The sequence below is a fragment of the Coregonus clupeaformis genome, chromosome 3 (genome assembly GCF_020615455.1).
Source record: "Coregonus clupeaformis isolate EN_2021a chromosome 3, ASM2061545v1, whole genome shotgun sequence".
NCBI classification, from domain to species: domain Eukaryota; kingdom Metazoa; phylum Chordata; class Actinopteri; order Salmoniformes; family Salmonidae; genus Coregonus; species Coregonus clupeaformis.
In genome coordinates, this window is record NC_059194.1 from 2,823,134 (window position 1) to 2,836,053 (window position 12,920).

The following is a 12,920-nucleotide window of genomic DNA, read 5'->3' on the forward strand; positions in this document are numbered from 1 at the left end:
GACATTAGAATGCATTTTACTTTAAACCACCTCTGAGCAAATGTATCTAAAGCGCTCTAGTGTGCCTAAAGTCGTTTTCCAGTGCTTTGTCGCCTTTATATCAGTTCTAGCGCTAATATGTTTTTTGGAAATAGGTGTCTCCATAATGACCAATCTAAATAGCCTGCCTGCAACTGGTAAAAAGCTGTCACGATGTCCGTCTCTGTGACTCCGCTGCCTGCTGCAGTACTCTGTCAACCAGTGCTCTCAACACACACACCCCTCTGGCCCTCCCCCTCCTCACTCACTCACTCACTCACTCACTCACTCACTCACTCACTCACTCACCAGTAACAGCCTGCCTCACTGCCTGATAGTCAGCAGCAGCAGGTCACAATGAATATATTTAAACAAAAAAATTACCTTAAGGGAGAAATGCCATCGTGGCCGTGGTGCAATTTAGAAGTAGCCCAAAAACCCCGCAACCCGCAGCCAATACATTTTCACCTGCGACATAGTTTTAAAAGTAGACCAATTTAGCGGGAAAACATGGCAACCCTGAGCATAGTGGGCAGAACAAGCAAGGAGGTGGGCAAAGCCAAGCAAGAGCTAGCGAGATCCTATTGGCTTGTTGTAGCATGTATTTGCATATTTCCGTTAGGGAACGCCTCCTCTGTGAATTATGGGTGTGTACAAACTCAATTGCACTTTGCACTCCTTCTAAACAATGCATTTATTTGTTTTGCCAAAGCGTCAAGTCTATACAACTTAGTGCACTGTGTTCGTAACAGATTCTAGATTTGGGAACAGAAACATTTATTGAGATCAGATGTTTCATCGATGAGACAATGAGCAGAATGTGGGCCCAGTTTCACCTAATTCAACCCTCTCCCTCTAGACTGGACTTCCTCTCACTACCATATTTGGTGGTGAGAACGTTCTAAACAGACGCTTCATCGTTATAGCCCCTGTGATGTGTCTGGTTTACCCCTTCTGTCTGTGATTTTAGATTCATCACTATTATTATTATATATTTTTTACTCCTGTATTGCGCCATGTCTCTACTGTGTGTGTTGTATAGAGCAGAGTGTCTCTACTGTGTGTGCTAATGTGTCCCTCAGGGCTGAACTCCCCGGTACCTGCGTTTATGAGGAGAGGCAGACCTAAAATGGTAAACACTGCTCCGCTTCTCGCACCCAGCGACTCCGAGGAGGATGAGTGGACCCCTCGACTGGAGAGATGCCCACCAGGTAGAGCAGTAGTAGTAAATTAGGATGTTATAAGAAGTATTGTGTTAGTAGAACGATAGGACCTACCCAGATACCACCAGGCTAGTAGACTGGTAGGACCTACCCAGATACCACTAGGCTAGTAGACTGGTAGGACCTACCCAGATACCACTAGGCTAGCAGACTGGTAGGACCTACCCAGATACCACTAGGCTAGTAGACTGGTAGGACCTACCCAGATACCACTAGGCTAGCAGACTGGTAGGACCTACCCAGATACCACCAGGCTAGTAGACTGGTAGGGCCTACCCAGATACCACCAGGCTAGTAGACTGGTAGGACCTACCCAGATACCACTAGGCTAGCAGACTGGTAGGGCCTACCCAGATACCACCAGGCTAGCAGACTGGTAGGACCTACCCAGATACCACTAGGCTAGTAGACTGGTAGGACCTACCCAGATACCACTAAGCTAGTAGACTGGTAGGACCTACCCAGATACCACTAGGCTAGTAGACTGGTAGGACCTACCCAGATACCACTAGGCTAGTAGACTGGTAGGACCTACCCAGATACCACTAGGCTAGTAGACTGGTAGGACCTACCCAGATACCACTAAGCTAGTAGACTGGTAGGACCTACCCAGATACCACTAGGCTAGTAGACTGGTAGGACCTACCCAGATACCACTAGGCTAGTAGACTGGTAGGACCTACCCCTGATACCACTAGGCTAGTAGACTGGTAGGACCTACCCAGATACCACTAGGCTAGTAGACTGGTAGGACCTACCCAGATACCACTAGGCTAGTAGACTGGTAGGACCTACCCAGATACCACTAGGCTAGTAGACTGGTAGGACCTACCCAGATACCACTAGGCTAGTAGACTGGTAGGACCTACCCAGATACCACTAGGCTAGTAGACTGGTAGGACCTACCCAGATACCACCAGGCTAGTAGACTGGTAGGACCTACCCAGATACCACCAGGCTAGTAGACTGGTAGGACCTACCCAGATACCACCAGGCTAGTAGACTGGTAGGACCTACCCAGATACCACTAGGCTAGTAGACTGGTAGGACCTACCCAGATACCACTAGGCTAGTAGACTGGTAGGACCTACCCAGATACCACTAGGCTAGTAGACTGGTAGGACCTACCCAGATACCACTAGGCTAGTAGACTGGTAGGACCTACCCAGATACCACTAGGCTAGCAGACTGGTAGGACCTACCCAGATACCACTAGGCTAGTAGACTGGTAGGACCTACCCAGATACCACTAGGCTAGTAGACTGGTAGGACCTACCCAGATACCACTAGGCTAGTAGACTGGTAGGACCTACCCAGATACCACCAGGCTAGTAGACTGGTAGGACCTACCCAGATACCACTAGGCTAGTAGACTGGTAGGACCTACCCAGATACCACTAGGCTAGTAGACTGGTAGGACCTACCCAGATACCACTAGGCTAGCAGACTGGTAGGACCTACCCAGATACCACTAGGCTAGTAGACTGGTAGGACCTACCCAGATACCACCAGGCTAGTAGACAGGTAGGGCTAAAGGAGTGGAAGGTATGCTAAAATAAGTGAAATGGTCTGTGTTACGTTTAGGGCAAACCCATTTTGTTGATATCTGGTATATCATGAAAATAAATTAAATAGAGCATGTTTTTGGACTCATTCAGCATTTATATTACTAAAACTTAAATTTAAAATGATGCTGTTGCTGCTTCCTGTTGACAAGACATATTGAGAAATGGCCCAATGTCAAAACACAGTTTGTGATATATTGAAAACATAAACTTTACTATCTACACATACATTTACAACAATAGTAATCATGTTACTTGTATTGTTTTAAACAAGCAGCTAATAAACTGCACACGCACCAAAACCCCTGTTGTTTTGACAAGTGGCAATAAATTACTCATCGATATGGGGGGTGGGGGAAGGGAGATATGCTCTGTGGAAACTACCACAACTCAAAAACCACATGGAGCTGGAGATATTTTTACATCACTGGTTAGAAGACAACCTGCAGAACACATTCAGCTATATTTTAGAATGTTTCATTTTGATATGGGGGTCACCAAAACAGAAAGAGAAACGCAACACTGTTCTGTCAATCACTCATCGATTATCACAGGGAGATGAGGTTGCACGTCCTGTTAAAAATAACAGCTCAAAAACCACACAGAATCTAGGAATAACGTGGGAATCACTGGTTAGATAATTTGTAGACGACAGCTAGCTACATTTTAAAGTGTTGCATTTTGATTAAAGTGGTTTGCCAACACGGTAAGTGTAACGCAATGCTTTTTTTGTTAATCACTTCCATCGATATCACGCTGTAATCAATAGAAAAAGGGGCAAACGCTTGGGTTGTAGCACTGTTAAAACGAACACTATTCAAAGGCCACACGGAAACTTGGCAGGTAGCCTAGCTGTTAAGAGCGTTGGGCCAATAACTGAAAGGTTGCCAGTTCAAATCCCCAAGCAGACTAGGTGAAAAATCTGTTGAGGTCGCTCTGGATAAGAGTGTCTGCTAAATGACCCCCCCAAAATACATGGTTGGTTAGATGAGAACTTTTAACTTTTAGCTTCTATCTAGATTTTGAATTGGTGTGGCCGCTCCGAATTGTTGGTGCCATTTGAGAAAGAAAATGATAGTGAACCCCAGTGCGTATAACAAAACCAAAGATATTAATCTGTTTTAAGTAATTGATCTTTTGTCATCGTGTTGACTATAAATATTTATACTAACATCACTAATCTGAGGTAAAAAAGGCATGTAATTCCCCCCAATTCGATGTGGTTGTATAAAGTAGTAACATATACTGTCCTCTTCATGGAAAGTAGTGTAATATACATTAATTAGATATGGCAAAATCATTCAATATCTTATGTTAGGATGATAGTAAATGAAGCAAACTCACAGATTTCTTAAAATAATCACAGATATCTCACTAGTTTAACCATTTAGAGATAAAAAATAAATAATTCCTAAGCACAATTTAACCAGGCGCTTTAGACTAGAGCGTCCATAGGGTCTGTGCAGCAGACTGAACGTTTGACGTCCCTAATAGAAGAAGTCTTAGTAGCCAGGTAGGGCTTATATGAATCTGTCCTCACAGCACCACGGAGCTTCCGACCCCCAACCAGGAGACCAGCAGCGTCTCAGGGAGTCTCTCAGCTTGACAAATCTGCCACATCTGCCACACCTACAGTACAGGTAAATCTTTTTTTAAATACCTGCACAGGTAAGTGTTTTTTAAAATACCTTCACAGGTGCATATTATACATCTGGGGGGGTTTTGTTTCTCTTCAGCACTACACTAGCAGATACTTGTGCTCTCAAGGACTGGAGCTATGAAGTGTGAACCAATTAATTAAATGATGATGCCTTCAGAAAGTATTCATACCCCTTGACTTATTCCACATTTTATTGGGTTAGAGCCTTAATTCAAAATTGATTCAATATATTTTTTTTCTCACCCATCTACACACAATATCCCTTAATGACAAAGTGAAAACATGTTTTTAGAAATGTTAGCAAATTTATTGAAAAGGAAATACAGAAATATTCTATTTACATAAGTATTCACACACCTGATTAATCACATGTTAGAATCACCCTTGGCAACGATTACAGCTGTGAGTCTCTTAAGAGCTTTGCACACCTGGATTGTACAATATTTGCACATTATTCTTTAAAAAATTCTTCAAGCTCTATCAAGTTGATTGTTGATCATTGCTAGACAGCCCTTTTCAAGTCGATTTAAGTCAAAACTGTAACTAGGCCACTCAGGAACATTCAATGTCGTCTTGGTAAGCAACTCCAGTTTAGATTTAGCCTTGTGTTTTAGTCTATTGACCTGCTGAAAGGTGAATTTGTCTCTGTTGGAAAGCAGACTGCACATGGTTTTCCTTTAGGATTTTGCCTGTGCTTAGCTCTATTCTGTTTCTTTTTATCATAAAGAACTCCCTAGTCCTTGCCGATGACAAGTATACCCATAACCTGATGCAGCCACCACCATGCTTGAAAATATGGATAGTGGTACTCAGTGATGTGTTGTGTTGGGTTTGCCCCAAACATAATGCTTTGTATTCAGGACATAAAGTTAATTTCTTTGCCACATTTTTGGGAGTATTACTTTAGTGCCTTGTTGCATGTTTTGTAATATTTTTCAATCTGTCATTTAGGTTAGTATTGTGGAGTAATATAAAATATGAACGCAACATACAACAATTTCAAAGATTTTGCTGAGCTACAGTTCATATAAAGAAATCAGTCAATTTAAATACATTGATTAGGCCCTAATCTATGGATTTCACATGACTGGGCAGGGGCGCAGCCAAGGGTAGGCCTGAGAGGGCATTAGCATCTGGCAACGGTTTTGGTGGATATTCCTGCAGTCAGCATGCCAATTGCACGCTCCCTCAAAACTTGAGACATCTGTGTCATTGTGTTGTGTGACAAAACTGCACATTTTAGAGTGCCCTTTTATTGTCCCCAGCACAAGGTGCACCTGTGTAATGATCATGTTGTTTAATCAGCTTCTTGATATGCCACACTTGTCAGGTGGATGGATTATCTTGTCAAATTAGAAATGTTCACTAAGAGGGATGTAAACAAATTTGTGCCAAACATTTTAGAGAAATTAGCTTTTTGTGTGTATAGAACATTTCTGGGATCTTTTATTTCAGCTCATGAAACATGGAACCAACACTTGTTGCGTTTATATTTTTGTACAGTGTTGTTGGTCCATCCTCAGTTTTCTATTACAGCTATTAAACTGTAACTGTTTTAAAGTCACCATTGACCTCATGGTGAAATCCCTGAGGGGTTTCCCTCCTCTCCAGCAACTGAGTTAGGAAGGATGCCTGTATTGTGCTTTGTTGATATAAAGTTAATTAATAATTCACCATGCGCAAAGGGATGTTAATTCTGTTTTGTTTAGTTTTTACATCTACCAATAGGTGCCCTTTTTGCGAGGCATTGGAAAACATCCTGGTCTTTGTAGTTGAAATGCTCGACTGAGGGACCTTACAGATAATTGTAGTGGGGGTACAGAGATGAGGTAGTCATTCAAAAATCATGTTAAACACAGAGTGAGTCCATGCAACTTAATATGTAAGTTGTTAAGCACATTTCTACTCCTGAACTTATTTAGGCTTGCCATAGGAAAACTGTTGAATACTTATTGACTCAAGACATTTCAGCTTCTCATTTTTCGTTAATTTGTAAACATTTTCAAAAACGTTGACATTATGGGGTATCGTGTGTAGGCCAGTGACCAAAAAACACCACAAAATGGTGAAATAGTCAAGGGGTGTGAATACTTTCTGAAAGCACAGTATATCATGTGCTGTATGTAATTGCCACGCTGTAGATGAAGAGGGCTGACAGCTCTGTCTAGTCATCATTGTGATATTTGTCATAACACTCTGGAACCCCCCTCCTTTGGTCCTCAGCAGCCCCCCAGCAGTGAGGAGGCAGGACCCAGTAATATGAGGACAGAACCACCCCAGCCATTCCTGGAGGTGCTGACTGAAGAAGTGGCCTTCCTCAGAGACAGCAGCACAGCAGACACACACAGTGGAGGACAGGAGGCGCTAGGAGACAAGGTGTGTGTGTTACTGTCATACACATAACACAACACACAATATATTTTAATTAATGATGCTACTAAACAAAGGTAAAGTGATGATGACACACAGACCCAGTGGTCAGTTTGAACTCTCCTCTGGTCTCTTTCCAGGAGGGTCAGAGTGAAGTGACCCCCAGCACCAGTGGAGAGGAGGCAGGGAGATCCACTCAGGGAAGGGGGGCAGACACCCCAGCTGTCACTCAGAGAGGGGCTCACTTGTTGTACTCCAAACCATCAACCTCAGGTAACAGAGACAGACAGGAATAGACTGTTAGTTTGATATTGTGATTTTATTTGGTCTGAGAGAAAAGATGAGGCACATTGACTGTTTCTGGAGTAATACATTCTATTACGGTGTGTGTGTGTGTACCAGGCCTGTCTAAGAGAGAGTGTCTGGAAATGCAGAAAGCAGAGCTGAACACATACAAGCGTGGCAGAAACCTGAGAGACAGACCAAGAATCACTTACACAGAAGAGGAGGTCCCCAAAGATGACCACTACCTCTGTGAGTCTTTCGCTCTCTCTCAACCAGTGAAATAATCACAACTCGCACATGTGCTCATACTTTACTTTTGACTCTATTTTTATTTGCGAATGTAATGCTCACACTGTAGAGTCAATGTGGTTGGTGAAATAGACATTCTTACCCGCCAATACCTAAATCTACCCGCATTTTTCGGGTGGCGTGTCTTAATTTTATGGCCTGGTCATTTAGCGGACGCTCTTATCCAGAAATGTATCATTCCTGTTTGTTCCTCTTGTTCTTTTCCTCTCTCTGGCTCTCTCTCTCTCTACCTCTCTGCATGTCTTCATCATCATCATCATGATAACTGACGTTTAACATGTTCTATTTATCTTTCTCTCTCCCAGACTGTGAGGACTGCAAGTCTTTCTTCATGGAGGAGTGTGAGCTCCATGGTCCTGCTCTCTTTGTCCCTGACATCCCTGCCCCTCTAGGAGCCCCTGACAGGGCCAGACTCACCCTGCCGTCCGGCCTGGAGGTCAGGACATCAGGCATCCCTGAAGCAGGACTGGGGGTATTCAACCAAGGAAACACTGTGCCTGCAGGAGCCCACTATGGACCTTATGAAGGAGAGATCACAGACAAGGACCAGGCCATGGAGAGTGGATACTCCTGGGTGGTGAGAGGAGTGTGTGTGTGTGTCATCGCGCTGTGCTTACATTTTGTCCAACCTGATCAAAACTGTAAATATGAATTGTTGTTTTCCTCAGATCTACAAGAGCAAACACTGGGACGACTACATTGATGCTGGGAGAGACACTCACTCCAACTGGATGAGGTAAGCAACACTGAAGTACAGAGGAAGTCTCAGTCCTCTTCCTCCTCCTGTTTCTCTCTGTAAGTACAGAGGAATTCTCACAGTCCTCTTCCTCCTTTTTTTGAAGTACAGAGGAAGTCTCAGTCCTCCTCCTGTTTCTCTCTGTAATCTCTCTTTCTCTGTAAGTACAGAGGAAGTCTCACAGTCCTCTTCCTCCTGTTTCTGTCTCTCTCCTCCTGTTTCTCTCTGTAAGTACAGAGGAAGTCTCTCAGTCCTCTTCCTCCTGTTTCTCTCTGTAAGTATAGAGGAAGTCTCACAGTCCTCAGTCTCCTCCTGTTTCTCTCTGGAAGTACATAGGAAGTCCTCTGTAGCTCAGCTGGTAGAGCACAGCGCTTGTAACGCCAAGGTAGTGGGTTCGATCCCCGGGACCACCCATAAACAAAAAAAAAATGTATGCACGCATGACTGTAAGTCGCTTTGGATAAAAGCGTCTGCTAAATGGCTTATTATTATTATTATAAGTCTCTCAGTCCTCTTCCTCCTGTTTCTGTCTCTGTCTCTCTCCTGTTTCTCTCTGTAAGTACAGAGGAAGTCTCTCAGTCCTCTTCCTCCTGTTTCTGTCTCTCTCCTGTTTCTCTCTGTAAGTACAGAGGAAGTCTCTCAGTCCTCTTCCTCCTGTTTCTCTCTGTAAGTACAGAGGAAGTCTCTCAGTCCTCTTCCTCCTGTTTCTGTCTCTGTACTTACAGAGAGAAACAGGAGGAGAGAGACAGAGGAAGTCTCTCAGTCCTCTTCCTCCTGTTTCTGTCTCTCTCCTGTTTCTCTCTGTAAGTACAGAGGAAGTCTCTCAGTCCTCTTCCTCCTGTTTCTGTCTCTCTCCTCCTGTTTCTCTCTGTAAGTACAGAGGAAGTCTCTCAGTCCTCTTCCTCCTGTTTCTCTAAGTACAGAGGAAGTCTCTCAGTCCTCTTCCTCCTGTTTCTCTCTAAGTACAGAGGAAGTCTCACAGTCCTCTTCCTCCTCCTGTTTCTCTCTGTACCTACCTGTCTCATACTCTATTTGATAGTTGATAACCTCAAGAAATATATCTCTTGTACATAATTAACCCCTCTCTCTCTCTCTCTCTCTCGCCCTCTCTCTCTCAGGTATGTGAACTGTGCTCGTAGAGAAGAAGAACAGAATCTGGTGGCCTTCCAGTACAGAGGAGAGATTCTATACCGCTGCTGTAAGCCTATAGCTGTTGGAGAGGAGCTATTGGTTTGGTACGGAGAGGAGTACGCCAGAGACCTGGGCATTGTCTTCGACTACCTCTGGGACAAAAAGAGCTCTGCTAAAGGTACTTGACTCTCTCTCCCCTCTTCCTCCTCTCTTCATCCCTCTCTCTTCCTCTGGAACATTAAGAGCACTGCCCTTACTAAACTCAGCAAAAAAAGAAATGCCCTCTCACTGTCAACTGCGTTTATTTTCAGCAAACTTAACGTGTAAATAATTGTATGAACATAACAAGGTTCAACAACAGACATAAACTGAACAAGTTCCAGACATGTGACTAACAGAAATTGAATAGTAACAGTCAGTATCTGGTGTGGCCACCAGCTGCATTAAGTACTGCAGTGCATCTCCTCCTCATGGACTGCACCAGATTTGCCAGTTCTTGCTGTGATATGTTATCCCACTCTTCCGATGCTGTGACACACTGCCCCAGACCATGACGGACCCTGCACCTCCAAATCGAACCCGCTCTAGAGTACAGGCCTTGGTGTAACGCTCATTCCTTCGACGATAAACGCGAATCCGACCATCACCCCTGGTGAGACAAAACCGCGACTCGTCAGTGAAGAGCACTTTTTGCCAGTCCTGTCTGGTCCAGCGACGGTGGGTTTGTGCCCATAGGCGACGTTGTTGCCGGTGATGTCTGGTGAGGACCTGCCTTACAACAGGCCTACAAGCCCTCAGTCCAGCCTCTCTCAACCTATTGCGGACAGTCTGAGCACTGATGGAGGGATTGTGCGTTCCTGGTGTAACTCTGGTAGTTGTTGTAGGCATCCTGTACCTGTCCCGCAGGTGTGATGTTCGGATGTACCGATCCTGTGCAGATGTTGTTACACGTGGTCTGCCACTGTGAGGACAATCAGCTGTCCGTCCTGTCTCCCTGTAGCGCTGTCTTAGGCGTCTCACAGTACGGACATGGCAATTTATTGCCCTGGCCACATCTGCAGTCCTCATGCCTCTTTGCAGCATGCCTTAGGCACGTTCACGCAGATGAGCAGGGACCCTGGGCATCTTTCTTTTGGTGTTTTTCAGAGTCAGTAGAAAGGCCTAAGTTTTCATAACTGTGACCTCAATTTCCTACCGTCTGTAAGCTGTTAGTGTCTTAACGACCGTTCCACAGGTGCATGTTCAGTAATTGTTTATGGTTCATTGAACAAGCATGGGAAACAGTGTTTAAACCCTTTACAATGAAGATCTGTGAAGTTATTTGGATTTTTAGGGTCCTGAAAAAGGGACGCTTCTTTTTTTGCTGAGTTTATATCCTCCTCTGTTCACTCCTCTTACATTGATTTTTTTTAACCTCCTATTACATAATTATTACTTATTTCTCAATTGAAAGTCATCATTGATGTTAAATATATTTTGTGTTGTGTATTATCATACTGGTCCTGCATTTTCTCTGTTCATGTCAAGTGGGCTGGAAAAATAATGATCATGCATGCACCTTGTGAACTTCATTTCTCTTATTTTAATTACTCTCTCTTTCTCTCTCCCCTCCATCTCTCTCAGATGTGAACGCTGAGTCGTCCCAGTTCCAGATCTTCTCGTGTTCTGGCTGTCCGTTCTCCTTCACCTCTCAGATCTTCCTCCTCAAGCACATAAAGAGATGTCACCATGATGAGTATGTCAGACTGTTGAGGAGTGGAGAGATCAGATCAGAGAATCTCATGTCCTCCAGCAGCTCACAACACCATGGAACCACATCAGGTTCCTCCAATCCAGCTCCCACCAGGAAACAGAGAGAGACGGACAAGCCACGACCACACCGCTGTTCTCAGTGTGGGAAGAGCTTCATTAAAGATCATCTCAGAACACACCAGCGCAGTCACACAGGAGAGAAGCCGTTCCACTGCTCCCAGTGTGGGAAGAGTTTCAGTCGGTCAGAACATTTAAAGACACACCAGCGCATTCACACAGGAGAGAAGCCGTTCCACTGCTCCCAGTGTGGGAAGAGTTTCAGTCAGTCAGAAGATTTAAAGACACACCAGCGCATTCACACAGGAGAGAAGCCGTTCCACTGCTCCCAGTGTGGGAAGAGTTTCAGTCGGTCAGGACAATTTAAAGACACACCAGCGCATTCACACAGGAGAGAAGCCGTTCCACTGCTCCCAGTGTGGGAAGAGTTTCAGGGGGTCAGGAGAGTTAAAGAGACACCAGCGCATTCACACAGGAGAGAAGCCGTTCCACTGCTCCCAGTGTGGGAAGAGTTTCAGTCGGTCAGAAGAGTTAAAGAGACACCAGCGCATTCACACAGGAGAGAAGCCGTTCCACTGCTCCCAGTGTGGGAAGAGTTTCAGTCGGTCAGGAGATTTAAAGAGACACCAGCGCATTCACACAGGAGAGAAGCCGTTCCACTGCTCCCAGTGTGGGAAGAGTTTCAGTCGGTCAGGAGATTTAAAGATACACCAGCGCATTCACACAGGAGAGAAGCCGTTCCACTGCTCTCAGTGTGGGAAGAGTTTCAGTCGGTCAGGAGATTTAAAGATACACCAGCGCATTCACACAGGAGAGAAGCCGTTCCACTGCTCCCAGTGTGGGAAGAGTTTCAGTCGGTCATACAAGCTAAAGAAACACCAATGTTCTAAAAAGAGTAAAGAACTTTAGAATTCTCTTGAAATTGGACGGTGATGTATGTAATGTTCTATCAAGAAATATAAATGAAAAGCATTCCAGGTGAGCTGGTTGAGAGATTGCCAAGAGTGTGCAAAGCATCAAGGCACAGGGTGGCTACTTGAAGAATCTCAAATATAAAATATTTTTTTATTTGTTTAACACTTTTGGTTACTACATGATTCCATATGTGTTATTTCATAGTTTATGTCTTCACTATTATTCTACAATGTACAAAATAGTAAAAATCAAGAAAAACCCTTGAAAGAGTAGGAGTGTCCAAACTTTTGACTGGTTCTGTACATAGACACTGTTGAATTATTTGTATATAAATTATATTCATAGAACTATCAACACCAATAATGTTTTCTCTCAATGTAATGTGTAATTGTAATATAATTTGATAGGCAGAATTGTATTTTATAGTATGAACATTAAAACAATGAACTCTTACATAAATTATGTATAAAAGTGTTTATTAAACTGAAACGTATACCTCCCAAGTTATAAACATGACAAGGTTTTAATCCAATTTTATGTTTAATAATAAAATACGTCTTTACTCTGGGTGAGTTGTTAATATCTGACACTAATTACACAAGATGAACACCAGAGGAGGATCCACTCATCTTCTACATCCTTATCATTCCATGAATTCACTGTTGATTTCCTGATGATGATGATGTGCACTCCATAAGTACATTTAAACTTTGATGATCCATGTTTACTAGAAGTCTCTCTTCAGCCTTGCAACATTTATCAACTGAGCAGGAATGGTCAATGAACTTACCTGTGTGTGACCCTGGATGGAGATAAAGTCATTTCATTTGACCATGAATTCAATTAATATAAACCATTTAATAACACCTTTCAGTTGTTTATAATATTTCAAATAAAAA

At 43.6% G+C, this 12,920-nt stretch overlaps 1 protein-coding gene across 1 annotated transcript; it reads left to right on the forward strand.

The window, feature by feature from the left end:
- Positions 1–459: 459 nt before the first annotated feature.
- LOC123481799 (histone-lysine N-methyltransferase PRDM9-like) lies at positions 460–12,143 on the forward strand. Its single transcript, XM_045206832.1, is given in 10 exon segments — positions 460–1,229; positions 4,349–4,446; positions 6,690–6,842; positions 6,977–7,109; positions 7,239–7,370; positions 7,736–8,007; positions 8,099–8,166; positions 9,285–9,475; positions 10,921–11,462; positions 11,464–12,143. Coding segments are annotated over 10 exon segments (2,283 nt in total). The 5' UTR covers positions 460–1,087; the 3' UTR covers positions 12,016–12,143.
- Positions 12,144–12,920: the final 777 nt, after the last annotated feature.